Below are 25,473 nucleotides of genomic sequence, written 5' to 3' on the forward strand. Positions count from 1 at the left end.
TAGATATACTAGTATATAACCTTTGACCTAGATCACACAGACGTCACTGCCAACCTCTGATTTCGAGCGATTTAGTAAGGTGAAACTGACCGGAGCATTTCGTCGTAACGTAACACGTTACGATGCGATCATTCAGGCAGTCAGTACACCGAATCGAGCGCTCCATCCATAGTTTTGCTCGGTGATGCTCGTCGCGAGCGATGTTACGACGTTATGTTACGACGAAATGCTCCGGTCAGTCTTCACCTTAACGTCGCGGCGAGCATCAGCGAGCATCCGAAACTATGGATGGAGCGCTCGGTTCGCTGTACTGACTATACGAATGCTCGCATCGTAAAGCCGCTTGTGCACTACACGGAATTTTACCGTCCGGCAGTCCGGTTTTGAAAAAATGAAAGCGACTACGACAGTTTACGCGCAACGTGTTCACGCACCGTTCAAGAGCATCGATCCGAAGAAAAATGGAAAAAAGCACTAGCCAATCTAAGCCAATCATCCGTTTTATATGCTAACTGACGCGCCGGACGGTAAAATTCCGTGCAATTCCGTGTGTGCAACAAACGCCTTAACGTGTTACGTTACGACGAAATGGCTCCGGTCAGTCCCTACCATTAGAATAGCACTAAACTTGTGGTAGAGTGACGTATAACCTACAAATGTTTGACTAGGAGTTTTATTTTCTTCTTACTTTTTGACATCTAATACGATATGCATACGATACTAATAATGAAAAGTCAATGACAATTATACAAAAAAAAATGGAAATGTTCGTTTGTTCAAACTCTTAATCTCCTAAAGTAATTCACCGGTTGCTTTGAAAATTTGACACGTCTTGTCAAATCATGTGACATGTTAATTATTTAACAGTTATTTTCACCCCAATGGCAGCGCTCTCTGTTGGACAAACAGAGAGCGCTGCCATTAAAAGCATTGTGAAATGCTTGTGGGCAATTTAACCAGACTGAGTCACAACACGTGGTTGGGTAAGGCTAGTTAATTTATATAAATTGGATAATAATTATGATCTTTATTCTCATTCAAGCTTTTTGCTTCTTCTTCTATGCGTGTCATGTCATGATGTTGTTGACTATGTTGACTATCATCACTTGAGAGTAATGTATTTGTCTTGGGCAGCTCTAAACAGCACCCCGGCGGTTCTTATCCCTGTCCAATCTCGTACATTCTGGAGATTCAAGATGCTTATGATATCTAATTGGATTCCTTTTGATTATACTCCTAATGTCATCATGAATGATACATTTAAAGTCGGCTTAGATGAAAACCGCCATTATCTTTTTTGTTTATTATACGTGTTGCCAGAGGCGTGCATTCTACATAGGCAGAAAAGCAGTGCCTACCCTGGATTACTCGCGTTCCATATAGAAAAACAACCAGTACTTACTATGCCTTATCCTTACCCAACCCTACTGCTTACCCTGATTAAAACTCTGTGCACGCCACTGCGTGTTGCATTTTTACACCAACGGAATGATTCTAAATAATCTTCCAAATTAATCTGTGTGTGATCCATATAAAATGCAGAGAAGCTTAAGTGCACATCCATGCTTGGTTTTAGCCAGATTTATAAAATAAAAAATTAAGATACCAGGAAAACAACCAAACTAGAAGATATGTAAAGTTGATGGATAATTTGGGAGAGTAAAAGAGGTGTCGTGTAAACCCCAAAGGAGATGGTCCGACGACATAGTCGCTGTGGGAGGTAAAAACTGGCTGCAAGCAGCAACTAAGAGACCTATATCCAGCAGTGGAGGTCAGAGAGCTCATGAAGAAGTAAGAACAACATCCATATAAAATTCTTGTAGGTATTACAGATAATTTAATCAAGAAATAAAAATATAAATGAAAGATGTAATGTTTTATTAGGATACTACAATAAACGTCTCTTATGTAAAACTACTCATTACTTTTTCTTCTTTGACCCTTCACATTTTTCAATTCTAGGAGATGTCGGAATAGGGGAATGAGGATTTTTAATTTGTTTGTTTGTCAACTTTGTTCCCGCCTTTTTGAAATGTTTGGATTTTTTGTTTACATTCGTATTGCCCTGTTTATTGTTTGTGGTCGAATAAATTACAACGCTGTCTATGGTCTTGGGTGTTTGGGGAACACTTTTTGAAGGTTTTTCATTTGTAGCATTTTCATAATTCTTTAATTTCTGCTGTGAGCTGCATTCCCCGCAACTTGTGTTGCTATTACTCGTTCCGCTGTATTGTTCTATAGCTTGCCTTTCTAGCTCTTCAAACTTGCGGTTTAAACTCTCATCAGATACTTTGTATTGCTCCAAAGCCTCTCTTTCCAGTTTCTCAAAATGGGCATCAGTCGAACCAATCGTTTCTACTGAAGAACAAAGAGACTGATTGCCCGGTATGGAATATACAGTCTTTATTTGTGTATCCTCTTTCGATGCCTTATTCATGATGTTCGTATCTGATTCTTGGGCTAGGAATAATGGTGAAAATGTATCACAGCTTGATGAACTCACAGCGTGGTGTTCGACTGCATTACTGTTACTTAGAACGGCACTGTATAATCTTCTTCTACTTGTAACAGCGGGTACTTCCATGACAGCGGGACCCGGTGGTTTCTTTTTACGAGTTGCGGGAAAATTACATTGATTCGAGTTCTTGGCTGGTATGTGATCGACTGAAGAAAATTTATTGCACTTTATTATTTCTGTTTCCTTTGATGGACTTAGGGATGACGGTTTATGTGACTCGTTACCTCCGACGGAAATGCTGCACTTAGCTTTCGGCGAGTTATTTAGAGATGGTTGCTCTACATCGCTGACTATTGAAGATCGACAATCTAAAACTGGAGATTCACTCTTTCTCGGGGATTGGTTGGGTTTGGGTGAACGTTTGGGTGAAATATCTGCGCAGTTGTTGAAGGAATCATCTCTACTAAAAGTAGTCGGTGAGTTTGGGGTCTTTCTTAACAACGTTATAGGTTTAATGACAGCGTTATTGTCCATCTCACTTTTCACATCTTTACTATCTTTCTTTCTTCTCCTAGAATACGAGGGAGAATTAGTTTTCTTTTCCGTACAAGAAGCCCCACTTTCGTTTGAAAATGATTTAGTTTGCGCTTTTGAATTGTAATTTTTTTCATAGGGAATTTGGTCCCGTCTTTTTGATAATGAATTGTTACTGCCAAAGGATGAATTTCTAGACAATTTATTTTGTTTCCCAAAAGGTTTTTGATAATTTGTTTGATTACTTGTAGCATTGGAATAGTCATTGCATTGTCTTTCTAAAACGTGACAATCTTTACTTGTTTTTTCAGCTTGCAAATCCACAGATTGCGATGAAAGTTTAATGTTTTCTAAAGACCGAGTTTTGGATGAATCTTTCAATTTGTTCTTTTTACTATTAGTTAGTAAAATGAGATTATTATTTTGAATACCGGTTTGGTTCTTAACATTGTTGAATGAAGCAGACTGAGGTATTTTCGGCTGGCGACCCATATAAGTATCTACAGGTTTCTGATAAACCGGAATGGATTTCTGATGAGCCGGCACAACCTGGTTATTCAGAATCGGAAAAATAGGATGGACCAGTTGAGGTGTCGTTTTATGAATGTCACCTTGTTTTTGTGCATTTACATCATACTCATTTTCATTACTTACAGTCATTTGATTTTGACTGCAGCAAATTATGGTTTGCTGGTAAAGACTAACTAAATTGTTATAGTACAGTTTCTGTTGTAAGATTTCTGGAGTTATCGAATTTTTGGGAGATGGCATATGTGGCCTTTGAACGTTTACTGCTGCGGAAACTGCGGGTGATGGAAATGTGGCGGCGTTTTTCACGATACTCATGGCTTTGAGTAGATTATTTTGCGACAGAGCCTTTGGGAACAGTTCGTACAACCCAGATCTTATCGCATTCTGGTGGCGTTTGGTAACCTGAGGATCTGGATAGAATTCCGGGGCTTCGACATTCAGCAAATTGCTCTTCAGCGCACTTTGTATCCGCGGGGCTTTATGTTTGTGCCGACTTTGAATGATTTTTCTCGATTGAGAGTGTATGGGTGTGGGTTTTTTCTGTTTGTTGTGCTGATCGTTATTGGAATATACATTCTTCATGTGGGTTTTGAAGTTTTGTAGGGATTTCTCTAAAACTAAAGAAAGACCGGGCGTAATGGGAAATATGGGTGTTTGAACTTTTCCTTTGTTATCAAACAGCAAGTATTGGTTGAGTCTCCAAGCATTTTGCACCGATTTTCCGTACACCTTCGTGAACAGTATTTTCTCTTCGTCAGTTTCAAGGGAAGGATTGTACAGAGCGTTGTTGATTCCAGATTTAATGAAATCTGCAAAAAAGGGTGGGTTTGCTGTGGGTGGGTGCTAATTTTAAAACTAACATATCGTGGGTGTACTGGCATAAAACGTTAACTCGAAAATATGCAATTGATGCTTAATGATGCATATTATAAAGTTTTCAACTTTCTATAAACTGGCAATACACTAAGTAGTTTGAAATGTCATATATATGATCACATATTTATGTGGTTTTACAAGTAAATTCAACTTTAAGTTTATTAGCGGGTATTTTATTCAGGCTAAAAGCTTTAAATACCAGGGATTGTTAAAACAGGGATTTTAGAGTTAATTTTTTTGCCAGTATACCCACGATATAATGATATTAAAAAAAAAAAACAAGACGAATGTGTCCATAACTATAACAATAAAAATACACCAAGGAGTTTTGTGGAGCAGTCAAAAGAAAAGACAGGTTTAAAAAAAACTTATCTTCGAATAGAGCATGATGAATGTGCTGCACAGATAAAAGTTTCACTTTTAAAAATTAGAATAAACATACATATTATTTAATTCTTATAGTACATATTTGCAAACTTTTTTCATTTTCATAATTTTGATATATTTTTTTTTTGTTTAAATCAAATATTTGTTTGCAACATTTTGAGTGTGTCCAAATACTTGTTCACAAAATCTGGATTATCTCCAATTACAGGAGATATTTTCATATTATTTTTTGACATCTCATCAAAAAAATGTAAAAAGTTGTAAAGTGATCACTTAAACCAGCCTACGACGGTCGTCAGCTCCGTAAATTCTCAGACTTCTGTATTCTTTTTCATCTTTGATGGGATGTCAAAAAATAATACAAATATTTGTAGTTTATATTAGCACTTTTAATGTATTTTTTTATCTGATATATATTGTATTCTTGCCAGCGCCCTTTATTAAAGGCTAAAATAAAATATTTACCCACACAGGCCACGCTTTTGTGGGATCTTTTTTTGTATTAATATTATTTTTTTGTACTTGTAATTTTAATATATTGTGAAATGCAAAAGAATTTAAAATAAAGAGAAAAAATCCACTTACCAGTGCCATTGTGTCCTAGTTCGATATTTTCATAGGTAAAGAATGAAAATGAAATATTAATAGTGAGGTTAGAAAGATGATGAGGCAGTTTCAGTTCCGGGTACACAGAGTCCAGCTGTAACAGAAGTCCGGGGATGTTCCTGCCTACAAACAATGTGATCAAATATTACATATCCCACCAATTAAGGGTCCAGTAAAAAGACCTCTCGCATTCAGAGAAGACACTGTGTGAGTTGTGATAAGGATGCATCGGCGCATATGGATAGCAGCATAGGTGCCAATTTTAGTAGGCTCAATGGCGTAGGGATGTGAGCATCACGCATCATGAGTATATTTGTAATAGTGGTTCTGTAAATACTACTCAGCAACCATTCATTCGCATTCAGTTCTAACTTGACCGATATGATTCCGTTCCAGATAAAAAACAATTCAAGTTTAGCCATCAAACTTTAGAATAACAGGTTTTTCACTAAATACGAAATCGCAATGCCAACCTTGGACTGTAACAACTCCGGAAAATGTAGCATATGTGAGAGGGTCCATCTAGCAATCTCCAAAGCATTATGTATTCTCCTATCAGACAATCCCAGGCAGCTGCTCTGGGATTGTCTCATAGGAGTATAAGAAGAATCCAGAAGAGAGATTATCACATTCACACATACAAAATGGTGGTTGCCTTAGAAATAACTGAAATATATTTTTAAACTCGCTGAGCTGTGAGGGAGGTCTTTTTGCCAGACCATGTATATCCATTTCTTAATATATGGTTTCGAACATTTTGAATTAGTTGCCGACGGAGGTGAGAGGTCAAAATAAAATATGTAACAAAGGCAAAATAAAGGAATGGGATCAAGAGTTAATTCTATACAAATTAATTTTGATATTTCTTTCTCTCTTTTTTTGTCTGTATACATATTAGGTTAAAATATAAAAAAAAACAATAAAAAACCTATGTAAAGAAACTCCAACGACAAGACACACAAGGTGGCTTAGTGGCTGCAAAAAAAGTTAATTATGTTTGTAATTTTTTCAATGAATGTATACAGTATATGTATTTATATGTCGCTTACCCCTTTCAACATACCAAAAAATCAGTCATATTAAAAAAAACTTGATTTTTCAGGAGATCGTTTTAAAAGTTTAAAAATATAATAAAATGTATTAAAAATAAATATCAAGCCACTTATTGAACTTTTTACTGTGCAACAGATCTTTTTAGGTAAAACCTGAATGTTTTTTCTCCATTTGAAAAATATTTAGTACATTAAAAAAATAATTAAACAATGCCTTTTCTTCAAAATGCAAAACAACACTTTCTGCCCTGTAGAGGGTAAATATTAAGTTAAAAATATGCCGCTTTTGCTAGGATATAGTACATTTTCTGGGCATTCCGAAAACATGCACAAGTGAAAATTGACAATTTTTTACATTTGACGTTGTTGAAAGGAGTGAGCGATATGTATTTATATGTATGTTGTGTAGTTAACAAATAAATGTTTAAAAAAATGCACAAATACCGTATTAAACCCTCGAGGAACTATTAACAAGATAATCTTGACAGATTAATAACAGAAAATGTGGCAACTCGCATTTGGTTAGTCGTTTGTAAATACAGGGTGGCGCAAAATTAATCACCCTATTAGAAGATATTATAATTTTTTACAAATCGTGTCATCTGCCAATCGTATTTGGCATTTCGCTCACTCCTTTCAAGAACGTCATAAATCAAAAATCGTCAATTTTCAGTTGTGCGTGTTTTTGGAATGCCCAGAAAATGTACTATATGCCAGCAAAAGCGGCATATTTTTAACATAATATTTACCCGCTACAGGGCAGAAAGTGTTGTTTTTGCATTTTGAAAAAAAGGTATTGTTTAATTATTTTTTTAAATAAACTAAATATTTTACAAATGGAGAAAAAACCTTCAGGTTTCACCTAAAAAAATCTGTTGCACAGTAAAACGTTCAGTAAGTGGCTTGATATTTATTTTTAATACATTGTTTTATATTTTTAAACTTTAAAAACGTTCTCCTGAAAAATCAAGTTTGTTGATTTATGACGTTCTTGAAAGGAGTGAGCGATTTGTAAACAAGACAGCTGCAGAATACAAACGGATTCATAAAACGGGCATTAATATTTATCAGCACTGGCGGCAGCCACTTGACACATATCATCTTATCTACTTGACAGAAAAAATTGTAAAAGTTCAAATAAAGATTTCCACACTTCAAAATCATTTTTTTTATTTATTAAAAAAAAAACTAAACTAACTAACTAACCATCACGCTGCTTCGCCGCAGGGGTAGGCAGAGAGAATAGAACGCTACACCACTCTGTCTTTGCAAACATTCTTCGCCTTTTTCACGTTCATGCATCTCCTCATACATACGCACTTCGACTGCATTCAGGCTTTCAGTATTTGTTAAATCGATATCGTATATCAATTTGACATGTTTTTGCCATGATAATTCTATGTGTTGTGCATGCATCTCCTCATACATACTCACCGATTATTTCAAACCTGACCGCTTTCAAGTATTTGGCATACCTGATCGTGCCAAGTTTTTCTCGGTCTTCCTCTGCACCTTTTTCGAACCACATTCGCCTCATAAATTTGTTTCGCCATTCTTTCCTCGCTCATTCGTTCCACATGTCCAAACCAAAAACACAATTGGATGATTTATTTTGCGCCACCCTGAATTTGTTTGTTTACTACAGCTCGGCTGTCCAAATTTAAAACACAGTAAGGGACATTTTTTTTGTAGTAGGTTTTTTTTGCATTTATGGACTAAGTAGACTCTACTTAGTCCAAAAATGCAAAAAAAACCTAGTACAAAAAAATGTCCCTTACTGTGTTTTAAATTTGGACAGCCGAGCTGTCTAGTTCACAAATAACAAATTTGATTGACGTATGACGCCACCATTTGCAAAAAATGTGACATCTTCCCATAGAGTGATAAATTTTTATGCCACCCTGTGTATACATGATTAAGAAGTAAATATGAAAGTTTATGGGCAGAAAAATTAATAATACAAAGGGCATAAAGTAATTATTTAAACCATCAGAAATGATAGTCCTTTGAAACTTCTTTTATATTTTCTTATTATATATTGTCTTATCTTATTGTCTTGCCTTATCTTAAAAAAACCTCATTAGATCTGTTGAGATAATAATAATAATAAATAAAACCCTTATCCGCACCCCAATGGTGCATAGGGCACTGCGTCATATAAACGCAGTGTTATCTTGATGGTTTACACATGAAGGAAAGGTGATCAGCCCTTCGCTTCAGGTACCAGTCCAGGGTAATATTGAATAAATATGACTGTGAAAAAATCACTTATATTTATTTTACCCCCCTTTGGAATCGACCCCGGGACCTCTAGAACGGTAGCCGAGCGTGCTGACCATTACACTACGGAGGCGGACATAAGAGACGGACGGAGGCGGACTGTTGAGATATCTGTAAAAAAAGCTAACATATTTAATTCCATGTTATTTTTTAAACAGAATCATTAAAATACCTTGTCTTGTAGTTTGCAATGTGGCTAAATCGTTTTCTTTGCCTTCTGATTTGAAAATCTGAAACACAGAATCGTAATGTTTTATGTTAGTGGCCTTGTAAGCATTTTAAATTTAAGTTTTGCTTGGTAAATACCACTATTTACCGGTATTTACCAAGTAAAACTCAAGTGTTGAGGTGTGTGTATAGAGCTGTGACAGCCTACCCAAATATTTCTTACCTAAATAATTAATAATAATAATAATAATAATAAAACCCTTATCCGCACCCCAATGGTGCATAGGGCACTGTGTCTTTTAAACACAGTGTTATCATGATCGTTTTACACATGAAGGAAAGGTGATCAGTCCTCCGCTTCAGGTACCAGTCCATGGTAATATTGAATAAATATTACAGTGAAAAAATTACTTATATTTATTTTTAATTAACTAAATATTTATTGAGTTGTCGATATAACATATTCTCCTTCTCACCCTTATCCACAATAAAAGGTACATAGGGCACTATCAGCAACGACGTAGTGTTATATTGATTGTTAATTATAATATAAGGCGATGCGTCCTGCGTTTCAGATACCAGTCCTGGGCAGTATTAAATAAATATTACTATGAAAAATCACTCATATTTATTTTGAATCTCATGGTAATCAAAGACTTCCAGCACCCTAGCTAGACATACTAAGCACTAGCTAACAAAGGTATGACGTAAAATTTATATCTTCTTCTTCCTGTGCCGTGTCAGATCCCGCCGACGTTGGCAATCACTCTGGAGAAGGCTTCTCTGTCTTGCATGACCCGGAACAGCCTTGGACCTTGGACCCACATGTCTCATCCCAGTCGAATCCCTTATAATGCGCAGCCAAGATGTTTGCCTTCTGCCGGTACCACACTACTTTTCAATTTTACCCATTAGTATCGTTTGAAGCAAACTGTACCTCTGTCCCTGTAGGAGGTACCTAGTGAATTTTGACAATGGATATAATTTGATATAACCCTTAACAAATTATGTGTAGAGCTCCTCAGATGTCACTACAAGTTCTATCTTGAATTATAAATGCCAACGCAACATTGTTCTTGATACTTCTCGTAGAATTTGTTTGTACTGAGGTTCATATCTGGGTTACGTTTGCAAAATTATAATGATGGAAAAATAGAAGGACGCCGAGGACCTGGCAGAAACCGAACATCGTGGCTTCACAACATTCGCGACTGGACTGGGACAAGAGGAGTGGAGTGGCCGCCAAGCTTTTCCCATAGTGATCGCCAACGTTGGGGTGACCTTACAAGGCACACACAGAAAAAGAAGGAGGTTCATCCACGGCCTCTGCTAAACTGTATAACTTACCTTTTTTGTGTTGCTTTGCACAATCTTCACACCCGGCCGCGTGCGTGAGAGGGCGGGGGACACTTCTGGCGAGTCTCTGTAGATCCCATCTGGACTGATTAACATAACTTGTCAAAATTATCATTAATTATTATTATGCATTGTAAACTTACTATCTATAACAGCTAGTATTACAATAAGGTTTTATTATTTTAAAAAAAATTCATAATTTGTAAAGAAAAGGGTATTTTAAGTGTCGGGTTGTGGTCCCGTGGTAAGTGTCGCGGATTCTCGAGCCAAGAGTTTCTGGGTTCAAACCCACTCTACCACAATTTGATACCTTTTTTTAATAATGAACCGCTTGGGCTCATAGAAATACATAGTATGATACTGAAGCATTTTTGTAAATAATAAAAACTCAAATATTTCTATGGTTAATGTTAAAATAAAACACTGATTTTTAGAGTCAACTAAATTGTATTTAAATGTTAAAAACAGATCAAAATATCAAAGTGAAAAAAAGTTAACATTTAAAATATAATTTAAAATGGAGTTCTGCAAATTAAACGCCAAGTCTATAAACAAATATTTCTCTTTTAAAAATAAAAAATAAAAAATCCTTAAATAAATACTCGCCAGCCGTACGCTGAATTATACCAGAAGGATTATGTCCCTATTAAAGATACCTTCACTGAAGAAGAAGTGGATATCCAAGGACATATGGTTGAGGTGGAAACCACCATCATAGTTTAGAGCATCGATGCTGAACTCGCGGCTGGCGGGCCGCATGCGGCTGCCAAGATTTTATGTGCAGCCCCATCCATGATTTTCAAGGGATGGGTTGTACAGAGAAAGAATTGGGCATAGTAAATTTCGTACATTCGTCTCAACTCTGCCTCACAAATAGTAACATCAGAAAAGGATTGTCATTATGGTCCACATCAGATCTAGTATAAGAGTGTTGCTATTGCACACGCAAGGTTTTTTCCAAAAACAAATATTTGACAGACAAAAGTACGCGTGCAAATAATTTTGTTGTGTTGAACAGTATGCTGATAAGCGATATGTATTATTATTATTTTGTTTTAGTTTATAATTTTTAAATCTCAAAATTGTTTTCCAAAGGGCGGGGGGTTGATTTTTTCACCATACTAGTATAGTGTTGCAGCTCGCGTAACTTAAAAAATATATTGATATTAGTAATGTTAGTAAATAACCACTCACCGACTACTTCTGTCTACCGGTTTCGAGACGTACCCGTCTCTTCGTCAGGACATACACTACAATTTAACAATCATGCGAACAACACTACACCACACCCACTTAGTACTATTCACATACACTATCACTACACATGCAAAACATGCAGAGCGAGTTGTTAGTCCCACCATGCTTTTGGGAAACTAAATAATAAAGTAAAAAATGTAATATAAATATACGCAGGTTGGAAACTATATTAGGATTCAAAGAGAAGGGGGTAGGTTCTGGGAAGTGGGAGGAGTTGAGTTAGGAGCTGATCGGTTCAATGTTACGTCGAATAAAGGGCTGTATGGAAAATTTATTTGGTTATTTATTAATTGGATGTTATTTTTAATGGATTTTCTAATGTGAAACATTTCCATATTATTTAATTTTAGCCCTTTATCATTTGTGTGTAGTATTTTTACCCCTGTTTCTTTATTAAATTCGTTCCAATTCCAATTTGATAGAGTCCAATCACGAATTTAATAAAGAAACAGGGGTAAAAATACTACACACAAATGATAAAGGGCTAAAATTAAATAATATGGAAATGTTTCACATTAGAAAATCCATTAAAAATAACATCCAATTAATAAATAACCAAATAAATTTTCCATACAGCCCTTTATTCGACGTAACATTGAACCGATCAGCTCCTAACTCAACTCCTCCCACTTCCCAGAACCTACCCCCTTCTCTTTGAATCCTAATATAGTTTCCAACCTGCGTATATTTATATTACATTTTTTACTTTATTATTTAGTTTCCCAAAAGCATGGTGGGACTAACAACTCGCTCTGCATGTTTTGCATGTGTAGTGATAGTGTATGTGAATAGTACTAAGTGGGTGTGGTGTAGTGTTGTTCGCATGATTGTTAAATTGTAGTGTATGTCCTGACGAAGAGACGGGTACGTCTCGAAACCGGTAGACAGAAGTAGTCGGTGAGTGGTTATTTACTAACATTACTAATATCAATTAAAATGTTTGACCACAAAGTAAATGCTTTGTATATAAATAATATAAAAAATTTATGTTTGGGGTCCAAAGAAAAAAAAGGTTGAGTACCATTGGTTAAGAAGGTAAACCTTAATCTAGTGTACACTTTGTATTATTATCCCAATTTATAAAAAAAAGACAATAATAATAGGTAACATATACTTTTCTGGTACCGCTAATGAAGAGCTGACAATGCACGGATCCACAAACGCATCAGATTGGACGCAAGTCTCGCCATTTTTGCCAGTCAGCTTTTGATACCAGTAATCAACCTGAAAAATAAATGTTAGTAAAATAAAATACATTTTTTTGTACATTTCCCTTCAAAGTAATTAAATGATGCAACAATAATTAAATTAGAAAATGTTTAAAATATAATATAATTATTAATTCCTTGTTTTCAATATTCATCCTTGTTTACTTACAGATAAGTATTTTTCAAACCAATAACATACTTAAAAAGAAAAAAACATTATTTATTATAAAGTATACAAAATGTAATATTCTCTCTCTTCTCCATCTTGTTCCTCATTACTGAGGGTTATGACCCTTGTGGAAGCAATGATTCTTCTCCAGTTATCCCTTGACTATGCTGCACGTAGCGCTCCAACCACCGAGGTGCCTGCTGCCGCCTTAACTTGATCGGTCCTCCCTCTCTTCCCCTCCAGGCTATCGATCACAACCAGTCGTTCCAGGCTATCCTCGTTGCCATGCGCAACGTGTCCAAAGAACTGAAGAATCTGTCATGGCCAGAGTCGAGCCATACAAAGGTGTATTATAAATATAAAATAACTCACTAAACAAACTAACATTACTAATAAAACTAACCCCACTGACAGGAATACTAATATTTTAAAATCAAATGTAAAATGTGTTAATAAAAAATAACTCGACACTGGCTAGAGCACTCTAGATGGGTGAAAAGACATAAAAAAGAAGAATAGGAATAACTGTGGGTAGTTATTTATCCGAAAATGATTCAAGTGATTATAACTAAACAGTTAATTATAAAAAATCTTTCCATGGATGACAACTCGCTCACTCCTTTCAACGTCACATATTAAAAATCGTCAAATTCCAATTGTGCATCTTTTCGGAATGCCCAGAAAATGTACTAAATTTGAGCAAAAGCGGCATATTTTTAACTTAATATTTACCCGCTTTAGGGCGAAAAGTATTGTTTTTGCAGTTTAATTATTTTTTTTTTAAATATACTAAATATTTTTCAAAAGGAGAAAAAACATTCAGGTTTTACCTAAAAAGATCTGTTGCACAGTAAAAAGTTCAATAAGTGGCTTGATATTTATTTTGAATACATTTTATTATATTTTTAAACTTTGAAAACGATCTCCTGAAAAGTCATGTTTTTTATATATCGCTCACTCCTTTCAAGAACGTCATAAATCAAAAAACTTGATTTTTCAGGAGAACGTTTTTAAAGTTCAAACATAAAATACAATGTTTTAAAAATAAATATCAAGCCACTTATTCAACTTTTTATTGTGCAATAGATCCTTTTAGGTAAAACCTGAATATTTTTTCTCCATTTGAAAAATATTTACTTTATTTAAAAAAATAATTAAACAATACCTTTTCTTCAAAATGCAAAAATAACACTTTCTGCCCTGTAGCGGGTAAATATTAAGTTAAAAATATGCCGCTTTTGCTGGGATATAGTATATTTTCTGGCCATTACGAAAACATGCACAACTCAAAATTGACGATTTTTGATTTATGACGTTCTTGAAAGGAGTGAGCGATATGACGTTGTTGAAAGGAGTGAGCGAACTGTGGAAAATTTGTTATTCGAAAATGATTCTAGTAAATATGACAGCAACCCATTTAATGTCTGTCAAATTAAAATGTGAAATATTTTTTTCACCTCTGGCAACATCCAGCATTCAAGATTGTCATCATCATCATCAGCATCGTCATAAACTGCATCAATCGGTAGTTTCGCTATAAATGATGACTCTCCATTATCCAAAGTATAACAGCTCTCCCTTTAATAAAGTATACAATGCTTATATATGGATATTAGTGAGTTATGATACTGGGATATATATCCAAATGAGACCCGCAGAGAAAATTGTAGAACTATAGCAAGAAGAGCTGTAAGTGGCTTACTGTGACTAACCATTCTCTATCTCTTTTGATCGGTTTTTAGAAGAGCTACAGATGGCTGTAACAATGGAGTTAAACAATTTTTCTTTGAAAGATAAGTTTTGTGTCTCAGAAGTCGTTTTTCTACTACTTTGAAAGGAGTATATCTTATAAATTAAGAATTGAAATAATATATACGCCTTTTATATATTATTTTGAAAGGAGTAACTCGCAAAGCGTCTATTTTAGAGGCTTGTCTGTAGGTAGGATAGTAAGGATAGGGAGGGTAAATGTGAAAAATACATCACAAACACCCAGACCAATTAAAAATAAATCATTCTTGAATTCATTTTGCAATTGGCGGGAATTGAACCGGCCACATCAGTTTCGCAGTCTAATGTTTACCTAACTGTGCCTGTCTTCAAATTGATATATTTTTTTTATTAACATAAATTTTATTAATTTATTTAAATCATAATTTTAAACATATTTTACAAAAAAAATATTTTACAAAGACCCACCAAGCCACCTTGTGTGTCTTGTCGGTGGAGTTCTTTTTGAATACATTTTTTTTTGTTTTTAACCATTTCAACCTAATATACACACAAAAAAGAGAGAAAAATTTAGAATAAATACAAATTATTAATTTTTTTAGAAAAATGTTAATAATAATATGAAATGTTAATAACCACTTACCGTGGTTATATACTAATATTATTAACATTTTTGTAAAAAAAAATAAGTAAAAATGACTAACCACTAAGTAAATGCTTTAAATATTAATAATATTGAGAATAATATATACAATTTACGATTTTCATAAAATTAACTCTTGATTCATTCCATTTTTTTCCATTCCCATTCCTGTATTTTGCATTTGTTCCAAATTTTATTTTGACCTCTAACATCCGTCGGCAACAAATTAAAAATGTTCAAAATTAAATGTATTTTAATATTTGAGGCCATTATTGAACAATATTTCTTTGAATGATAGGTTTTGTGTCTCTGAAGAGGTTTTTTCTACTTTTTCAAATAGAGTATTTCTTTTAAATTTATAATTGAAAGAATGTATACACCTCCAATTGATGTTTCAATACTTGAGGTGTATATATTTAGACTTAAAGGGAATGTATATATTGCTTGTTAAATAAAAATAAACTGAATAACAGAATCGAAGAGATCTTTGCGTGACCTAATCAAAAAGATGAAAAGTAATGTGCTACCTAAAAAAATTATGCCAATAGAACCCACCGTTCTTCATTGTAATAAAAATTTCCATAAAAGCGAGCAAGCCTAGACTCTGGAATAACATCGCAGACAGCGAGCTTCCTTTCGCAACAATGATTCTCGGTGCATTCATTGGAAGCACTTTGGTCTCTCACTGGGTTATCTGGAAAATAAAAGAAATTATCATAGTCAACAGTATGACCTTAGAAATTTTATTTCTAGAAAACAAGTATTAATTTATTACTAAAATAAATTATTGTAATCACTAGCCGCTGAAGAGCTGATTAGTGCTGACATTATGACCCTAAAAGTAGATAAAAAGTGAGTGTTGCTAAAATTAACTTTTCTTGAATGTTTTCCGCAGATACTTTGTGGCACATTTTAAACTTTATAAAATTAAACAACTTTGTTTTAACCACTTTTTTATTATTAGTACACTTAACCAATCGGTTTCGACAAGAACCTTGTCATCATGAGGGTTTATTAAATTCTAAAACATAAAAATAACATTTAGGAGTAAAAGAATGTAATTAACTATGAGAATTTAATAAACCCTGATGATGACAAGGTTCTTGTCGAAACCGGTCAGTTAAAGTGTACTAATAATAAAAAAGTGGTTAGAACAAAGTTGTTTAATTTTATAAAATTAACTTCTTTAAGAAAATGCTTTTTGTTTTATTTTTTAATAAAGACAAATATTTGTTTTTTTTTTTACAAAAATTCTTAAATTTCATACTATTTCTGTGAGCCTAAGCGGCTCATTTTTAGAAATAGGTGTCAAATTGTGGTAGAGCGGGTTTGAACCCAGAAACTCTGATTCAAGAGTCTGCAACACTAACCACAATGCTGACATTTCACTTATCTACATAAATATAGCATTCATAAATAGCCTTACAGATTGTCATATATAACTGTTTAAAATTTTCCATTAAAATATAGTTGGTGTAATAATATTTATGTGACCCCCCCCTGGGCATCGAATCCGGGACCTCCAGAGCAGTAGCCGGGCATGCTAACCATTACACTACGGAGGCGGACAAAAAAAATGTGATTTTTTCACTCCAACATTTATTCAATATTACCCTGGACTGGTACCTGAAGCGGAGGGCTGATCACCTTTCCTTCATGTGATCATTCACAAGATCATGTGTAACAATGATCAAGATAACACTGCGTTTATATGATGCAGTGCCCTATGCACCATTGGGGTGCGGATAAGGGTTTGAATGAAAGAATTATATTAATCTCAACATAGATGAAGAAGAATATGGTTGTTTAGATATTTACAGGGCGATATACAGATTTAGATTGGTATATACGTAGAACGATTTGCCTGGAAATGGTTGATATTATATTATAAATATGGAATATAACTTTCATACGCGATTTTTCATGTTGTTCAGTCGAAACATTTTGTTCTCGTAACTGCCTTGCATTCAACTCTTGGATTCTTTTTTGTGACCATAGTCTCTGAAAATTGTAGTTTTGAGAAAAATAAGCAGTGTTTTAATTTTTTTATTGACATATTTATATAATATAATTTAATAGTTACTAATATGGTAAGCTACTCAATAATTTGTTAATAAAGAATTTCCTAACTACATTCATAAAAATTGAAGGCATAATTTTACGCCAATTATGACAGCAATGAGGAAAACAACTGATTTCTGTCAAATTTATTTGTACGTTTTTGTAAGTTTCCCTTTATGTGTCACCTACTGAGGCTATTTATATGATATTAAAATAAATATATTCTAATGATCTACGTAAGGAAAATACCTGATTTGCAGTGATAAACTCGTCATTTGATTGTGGAGCCCAAGCTACATTTGCATACAGCTCTACCTCTCCCCAGGCTCTTAATAAACTTTCTTCTTCCTGGTTCATTCAGTACGAGAAGAGTAAATATTGATTTATTACTCTTGTTAAAATCTTTTATGAAGCTTTTATATTTTAGGGTATTAAAAAAATATAATAAGTCCCTCTAAAAGTAAGAAAAGTAATTTTTTAGCTACGGAGAGCTATGGAAAAGAATGAAAGCTCGACATTGTTCTTTTCAATGATGGTTTTTAGTGCAGTTCCAAACATTATTTTCATAAAATTTTGGCGGTATTCTTAAAAATATTTAATAAATAAAATAAAAAATAAGTAGGAACTCTTGCATAGAGTTCCAATTATCAATTTGGTTGATAAAAATTTTTTTCGTAGCCATATTTATGTTAAAGAAAATATGAACATGTGACAATGACAGTTATTGACAGATAATAACAAACGCGATATCTGCGTTTGGTTTGACCCATATTTTATGTTATTTTTATCATATTATTTCGCTTGTTTATATATAAAGTGTACTTAAAAGTTTATTTGATCTATTACAATGTTCGACAGCTTTAGAGACAAGCTTTATTCAGTGGTTCAGGACGGTATCAACAATAGTATTAACTTAAACAACACCGTGCGTCGGAAAATATCAAAGGTCCAGAAATCGTCGAAAAATTCACCGCAAAGTGAGTTCTCGCTCCCGGAAACCGTTGATTACTCTACGGGAGCGGATTTGTTGGAGAAATATCAGAAAGAATGGACCCAGCTTCACGAAACTTCCGAGGAAAACGCCAGGCAAGCGGAGCGCATAGACGCCATGATGCTGGGAATTCATAAAAACGTCAAGAAGCGCCTGGAAGACGTCTCCAATATAAACGCCTCACTGGCGAGTTTGCCCAAAGTGATAAATGCCGTAGATGATTGTTTCGGTCGATTGAAGGTTCTCGGTGAACAGTTCGAAGTTGTCGAAAAGGAATTGATACATTTAGAAGCAGTGGTGGACAGATGTGATTTCGAACAGAGAAAAATGGAGCACAAGTTTCAACTGCATATGTACAAGGAGAAAAAATTGTGTTGGTTCAGTTCTTACAATATTCCAAATTGACAGTTGTATTTAAAATGTTCAATTTTTCATCATTTTATCATTACATTTTGTATAAATCGTGGTATTAGAAAAAAACTAGTTTTGGTTCAGTTCTTACAATATTTCAAATTGACAGTTATATTTTTAACATTACATTTTTCATAATTTTATCATTACATTTTGTATAAATTGTGGTATTAGAATATAAGTGTTCTATTTACAACAAAAAAATAAGAGGATATGGTAACAATGCATTGAACTTTGAGGGTCTTATTGAAATTTTATATATTTTTAACACATTGTTGTCGAGACACATATAAAAATATTTTTTGTTATTATTTTTTGACATCTCATCAAATATGAAGAAGAATATGGAAGTCTGGGCATTTACGGGGCTGACGACCGTCATAGGCTGGTTTCAGTGATCACTTTACACACGTGTAACATTCACTAATTCTACCCATTATTGACAACCACACTAATCAAATTCTTGGAAGCTCTATATATATGAACCAATTTTGAAACATTACTCTTGAATCACTAGTGAAGTTCTTTCTAGAAATTTTTTTCTAGGTTATTTTAGTCTGATGTCGGTTGTCTTGCGTGTTACATTATTGTTTTGTTTGTCATTTTTATTTGTATTTTATTTTATGCTTTGGGAAAATAATGATAGTGACAAAGGAATGTTTGCAGACAATTTATCAGATTGTTCTTTCAACAATGATGGTGAATTATTAATGGAAAATGAATCTAATAGTGATGATGAGAGGACACATCGATACTAAAACAATTTTTATAATTATAATTTATATTTGAAGCACTAACTTTGTGATTTTCCATTATAAAATAATCACTTATTTGATAAAAATGAAGCTCTAAATATATTACACACACGCAAAAAAGAACTTAAATTAGATTACTTAGAAATATTAGAAATTAAAAAGGCAATTAATAATAATTTACAACTAATAAATACACAAGTAAATGATTTTGCTAAAAGTCCGTTATTAAATATGTTTCCAATCACTCATCATCCTTGCTCCCTTTTGACTGTGACTGCTAATCAACACAAAAAATAAAGCCACTTGAGATCTACCCAAGCTTCTTTGCCTAATTTTGAATTTTGTTAAGAAGATAGTGTTTTAGTGTTAATCAGTCTTGATAAAGAAGCGGTTAGCTTCGAAACCGGTAGAAATTATAATTAAGTTATAATAAAATATTAATAGTGATTTTAAAACAAAGCCACAAGCCGCCTGACAACAATGTGTTAACACACTATGGCCGGGAAAGGTATTTCTACCCATTCGGTCGATTGATGCTTAAGGATGGGAAGGATATTTTTACCTTCTGCGCCGGCCTTATTTCAAAGTCAGAATAGAAGGAATTACATATTCAATGTTTTTATATGAATATTATGTACCAATCTCTTTGTTAAGGTCTTAACTATATGTACATAATTATAAAATCCCGTCGCTAGTGGTCTGCAGGCGTAAAAAACACCCGTCTGAAGTGTGTTAATATACTTTATTTCCATACATTTTTTTTGCAAATAGAACATTACATTCTCACACTATGAAATATCAATATTTATTACTTTATGATTAACTATTTTGTGAACGCCACACCACTCTGTCTTTGCAAATATTCTTCGCCTCTTCTACATGCATGCATCATATTACATTGTGATTATATTATTAATAAGATCTTTACAGTTTGGACTTTTTGATTTTTTACATAAACATATTGCTCACTCCTTTCAACAACGTCATGAATAAAAAAACTTAATTTTTCAGGAGATCGTTTTTAAAGTTTTAAAATACAATACAATGTTTTAAAAATAAATATCAAGCCACTTATTGAACTTTTTACTGTGCAACAGATCTTTTTAGGTTAAACCTGGTTGTTTTTTCTCCATTTGAAAAATATTTAGTATGTTTAAAAAAATAATTACACAATACCTTTTCTTCAAAATGCAAAAACAACACCTTCTGCCTTGTAGCGGGTATATATTAAGTTGAAAATATGCTGCTTTTGCTAAGATATAGTATATTTCCTGGGGATTCTGAAAACATGCACAGCTGAAAATTGACAATTTTTTGATATATGACGTTGTTGAAAGGAGTGAGCGGCACCTAATAATTTTTGTTTCTTCCTACAGCCGCTTTAGAAGTGTGCAGAGTCAAGTTATCAGAACAGCAGGCTGAAGAGGCTCGCAAGATGGAGTCCAGACAGAGGAGGCTGTTGCAAGAGAGGCAGCTGGAGGCGGCCAATGCGTTCCAGCAAGACATCACTCTCTACAAGACGCAAGGAGAACTTCCCAGTAAATATTAACATATTATAAATCATATTCTATTTTTGCAATTATCGATATCTATTCACGTAACAAATCTGTGTTTGGGTATTTTCCAGCCAAATTTGGCAAGAATGAGGGCAATTTTAGATTTTGATGCGCAAAATCTATTAAAAAATATATTCGCATTGAATATATTATTTTCCTTAGAACCACAATGGTATAAATAATGTACTATTATTTTTATTTCTTTGATGTCTTAAATTAATATAAATTACGCTAACCATAAAGGAGATTTTTTTGGTATAAAAAATATACTATTATTTTTATTTCTTTGATGTCTTAAATTAATATAAATTACGCTCACCATAAAGGAGATTTTTTTTGGTATAAATAATATACTATTATTTTTATTTCTTTGATGTCTTAAATTAATATAAATTACGCTAACCATAAAGGAGATTTTTTTTGGTACAAATAATATACTATTATTTTTATTTCTTTGATGTCTTAAATTAATATAAATTACGCTAACCATAAAGGAGATTTTTTTTGGTATAAATAATATACTATTATTTTTATTTCTTTGATGTCTTAAATTAATATAAATTACGCTAACCATAAAGGAGATCTTTTTTGGTATAAATAATATACTATTATTTTTATTTCTTTGATGTCTTAAATTAATATAAATTACGCTTCCATAAAGGAGATTTTTTTTTGGTATAAATAATATACTATTATTTTTATTTCTTTGATGTCTTAAATTAATATAAATTACGCTAACCATAAAGGAGATTTTTTTTTTCATCCTAAGATAACGTCCGGTACCTTTACAACATGTTAAAGTTTATTTATTTATATATTTTTTATTCCAAACCTTGAGGTGAAGTATGCAGGTTCATATCGCTCACTCCTTTCAAGAACATCATAAATCAAAAATCGTCAATTTTCAGTTATGCATGTTTTCGAAACGCCCAGAAAATGCAATATATCCCAGCCAAAGCGGCATATTTTTAACTTAATATTTTCCCGCTGCAGGGCAGAAAGTGTTGTTTTTGCATTTTGAAGAAAAGGTATTGTTTAATTATTTTTTTTAATAAACTAAATATTTTTCAAATGGAGAAAAAACCTACAGGTTTTACTTAAAAAGATCTGTTGCACAGTAAAAAGTTTGATAAGTGGCTTGATATTTATTTTTAATACATTTTATTATATTATTAAACTTTAAAAACGTTCTCCTGAAAAATCAAGTTTTTTGATTTATGACGTTCTTGAAAGGAGTGAGCGATATGGCAAATACATTATATAGTATAAAAGACCGAAATAAATAGAAATAAACTAAAAATTAAATAAAAAATTAAGTTTGTGATATCAGATTTAATTTAATTAGTTGTCCAAGAAAATTCTCCTTGCCTATTACGTATTTAGTTTATATGTCTTAAAAATGAAATTGAATGTGTATAGTTAATATTTTTTTATTTATTTTATTTCTTTATTTCATAGATACACACATTTTTTTTACTATATGTATTACGGCTCTTTAGGTAAAGGTTAAGTAATAAATGAATATGGTTCCCTTAAAACAATACAATACTTACAACAATACAATAGACACAATAGATACAATATTTTCAATCAATCAAGATTTGTCACATAGCTCATTTTTTTGTCTTATTCGTCTTGTCATATTTTATAAATAAGACGCCACTAAATCCGATAAATCTTTATGTCCTATTGCCTCATCAATTTTCGTTAGCTGAATACCTTATTTTGTACATTCTGTTTCCAATTTAATCTCTCTTATTGAAAAATTGGACATACCCGCACTAAATGAAAGACATTTTGTGATGACATTCACAAATAGAGTTTTGTCAAATTTTAAAGTGGAAGAGATATTCTCGAAATGCTCTATGACCCATCGGGAGGTTTACGTTATTTATTTACAACATGTTGTAAATAAATTATCTGGTCAAATTATAAGCTTTAATAATAAAAATGAAAATGATATTTTCTGGCGTTTCTCATGTCGCTCACTCCTTTCAAGAACGTCATAAATCAAAAAACTTGATTTTTCAGGAGAACGTTTTTAAAGTTTAAAAATATAATACAATCTATTAAAAATAAATATCAAGCCACTTATTGAAGTTTTTACTGTGCAACAGATCTTTTTGGGTAAAACCTGAAGGTTTTTTCTCCATTTGAAAAATATTAAATATATTTTTTAAAATAATTAAAACATACCTTTTCTTCAAAATGCAAAAATAACACTTTCTGCCCTGTAGCGGGTAAATATTAAGTTGAAAATATGCTGCTTTTGCTGGGATATAGTACATTTTCTGGGCATTCCGAAAACATGTACGACTGAAAATTGACGATTTTTAATTTATTACGTTCTTGAAAGGAGTGAGCGATGTGTGTGATTATAATCCAGGATTCGGACCTCACATACCAATAAAAGAGTTTCTGCTCAAAAAAAAAGATTCTTTTCATCTCACCTATAGATGTCTCTAGTGAAGCTCTAGTGATTGAAGAACAATGTTTCAAAATTGGTTTATATATAGAGAACTTTTAAGAATTTAGGTAGTGTGGTTGTCAATAATGGGTAGAATTGGTTACACATGTGTAAAGTGATCACAAAAACCAGCCTATGACGACCGTCGGCCCCGTAAATGCCCAGACTTCCATATTCTTCTTCATCTTTGATGAGATGTCAAAAAAAATTTAGTAATGATGGTTTACATTATACTGATCCCAAGACCTGTCTAATTTAACCATAGGAAAAATTGGGATGGTGTGCCAATGTCTTAATTATGTTTAGCGCCAAGTAGGATTATAATATTAAACTCTCTGATTGATGGTCTTTTGTGTGTTCTAGGAAAATTATCATTTACCAAGCAAAATAGTAAACAAACATCCTTGGAAGAAATAACACTAGAAACGGAGGATACTGCAGAGTTGGACGATTTCCTCAGCAAATAAAACTTCTGCATTAGTCATCAAACATTCTTCATATTATTTCTTCATTTGGCATTTACTTTGTGACATAAGATGATGATTTACACATAAAAATAAAACACGCGTAAAAGATCACTATTGAACTAGTGTTTTTTTAAGGTGTACATATTACAGAAAGTGAACAATGAATGATAAGGAGAGAGTTATATCACTTTTGAGTTTATTAACCTTCCCCTCCCGGTGATATGTACTTACTACAACTTGACTTTTCAAATGAAAATATCAATATAAAATATAATAGATACGGGCTCACAATTTTTGTATTCCTCCGTGAAATAATTATGTATCACATAAAATGATTAAAATATAAAGTAATTCATTTGCAGCGATGGAAATAATTTATGAAAAAATTGGGGATAAAATCACCAATACACAAACGTTTCTGTGTGTGCGCGTATGGCGTGCCTTGTAAGTATATGTGCACGTCGTAACGTATGTGTTTACTCCGCCAGCTGGTAGCAGTGCGCAGATCAATTTACGCAGCGGTTGTGTCGCTACGCTAGCTATATTGCGGCTACTTGCGATGTTTTTTTCCCCTTTTTTTATTATTACCAAAGCTAAAATTTAGGAATATTCACATTCTTCCCGTTTTTAAACCACATTTTCATATGGTGTTTAAAATACATATCACCGGTGTACGCGGAAGTTTTTAGCACCGTAAGGGAAGGGTTAATGGAAACACAACTAGTTTTGAGAACTACGTATGTTCTATCGAAGTTGATAATATAAAAACTTGTTGTCTACGTTGATAAACTCAAAAGTGGTCTTATACAAGTGTTTTATTTTTATATTTAAATTAGATTCTTCATAAAATCACAGTCCGTGAATTATTCTTATTGGATTCTTGTTGGATGATTAAGGAGTACAAATAAAAATAAAAATGGAAATGCCTCATTTTGAGGTCTTGAAGTCTTGTTCCCACCCAGTGGTGTATAAGGCACTGTGCTTAACCTGAAGTTAGATGATATTTAAATCAGCAAAATTAGGTAAGAATATTATTTAAAATTAGGAAAATCACCTCAGCTTGTGTTATCATACTACAAGCTTAGTACTCTCTTTAGAGAAAATCATAACCTTAAATGTCATTATTTAAAGTTCTAAAATTGTATAAGAAATTTCAGAAAATATAAGAATGAAGAAATACTGTGGGTGATTGCATATGGGCAGAAATTCAGCTCAGGAATGCTGAATGAGGAAAGCTCAGCTTCTTCTCGCAAACTGTTCTAAATATTCAGTCAGGCGTTGCCGTATTATTTGGTAACATAACTAGAAGGATATTCTATGCCCTGTTTCATTCGTCTTCTGCTTCTAATCCTTATTCGCACTCGGTGGTGCATAGGGCACTGCATTCTATAGAAGCAGTGTCACCTTGGTCGTTAACCACATGAAAAAAGGTGGTCAGTCCTCATAGTCTTTTTAAATTTTCGATTTCAACTGTTTCCTCTCTGATTCCAAATGAAATGTTTCACATTC

The 25,473-nt window shown here is 33.2% G+C and overlaps 2 protein-coding genes across 9 annotated transcripts; one reads left to right on the top strand and one right to left on the bottom strand.

The window, feature by feature from the left end:
- Positions 1 to 30: 30 nt before the first annotated feature.
- On the bottom strand, positions 31 to 17,841 carry LOC148313316 (uncharacterized). 8 transcript variants are annotated; one of them, XM_088263901.1, is made up of 9 exons: positions 17,567 to 17,841; positions 17,170 to 17,257; positions 15,812 to 15,950; positions 14,340 to 14,460; positions 12,620 to 12,729; positions 10,240 to 10,333; positions 8,897 to 8,954; positions 5,372 to 5,515; positions 31 to 4,332 (listed from the first exon to the last, which is right to left on the bottom strand). In XM_088263901.1, exons 1-9 carry the CDS (start codon positions 17,672 to 17,674, stop codon positions 1,922 to 1,924), a joined length of 3,273 nt encoding a protein of 1,090 aa, XP_088120027.1. In that variant the 5' UTR covers positions 17,675 to 17,841; the 3' UTR covers positions 31 to 1,921. The 8 variants fall into 8 exon arrangements, with proteins under 8 accessions (XP_088120027.1, XP_088120036.1, XP_088120056.1 ...); XM_088263930.1 differs by having other exon boundaries at positions 4,197 to 4,332; positions 12,631 to 12,729; XM_088263924.1 differs by having other exon boundaries at positions 4,197 to 4,332; positions 10,240 to 10,328.
- A 186-nt stretch (positions 17,842 to 18,027) lies between these two features.
- Dysb (dystrobrevin binding protein dysbindin) lies at positions 18,028 to 24,868 on the top strand. The gene is made up of 3 exons (XM_088264658.1): positions 18,028 to 18,681; positions 20,851 to 21,012; positions 23,861 to 24,868. Exons 1-3 carry the CDS (start codon positions 18,165 to 18,167, stop codon positions 23,962 to 23,964), a joined length of 783 nt encoding a protein of 260 aa, XP_088120784.1. The 5' UTR covers positions 18,028 to 18,164; the 3' UTR covers positions 23,965 to 24,868.
- Positions 24,869 to 25,473: the final 605 nt, after the last annotated feature.

Source organism: Brachycentrus maculatus, unplaced genomic scaffold, assembly GCF_059751285.1.
Source record: "Brachycentrus maculatus isolate JH-2025_06_01 unplaced genomic scaffold, ASM5975128v1 h1tg000015l, whole genome shotgun sequence".
Taxonomy (NCBI): Eukaryota; Metazoa; Arthropoda; class Insecta; order Trichoptera; family Brachycentridae; genus Brachycentrus; species Brachycentrus maculatus.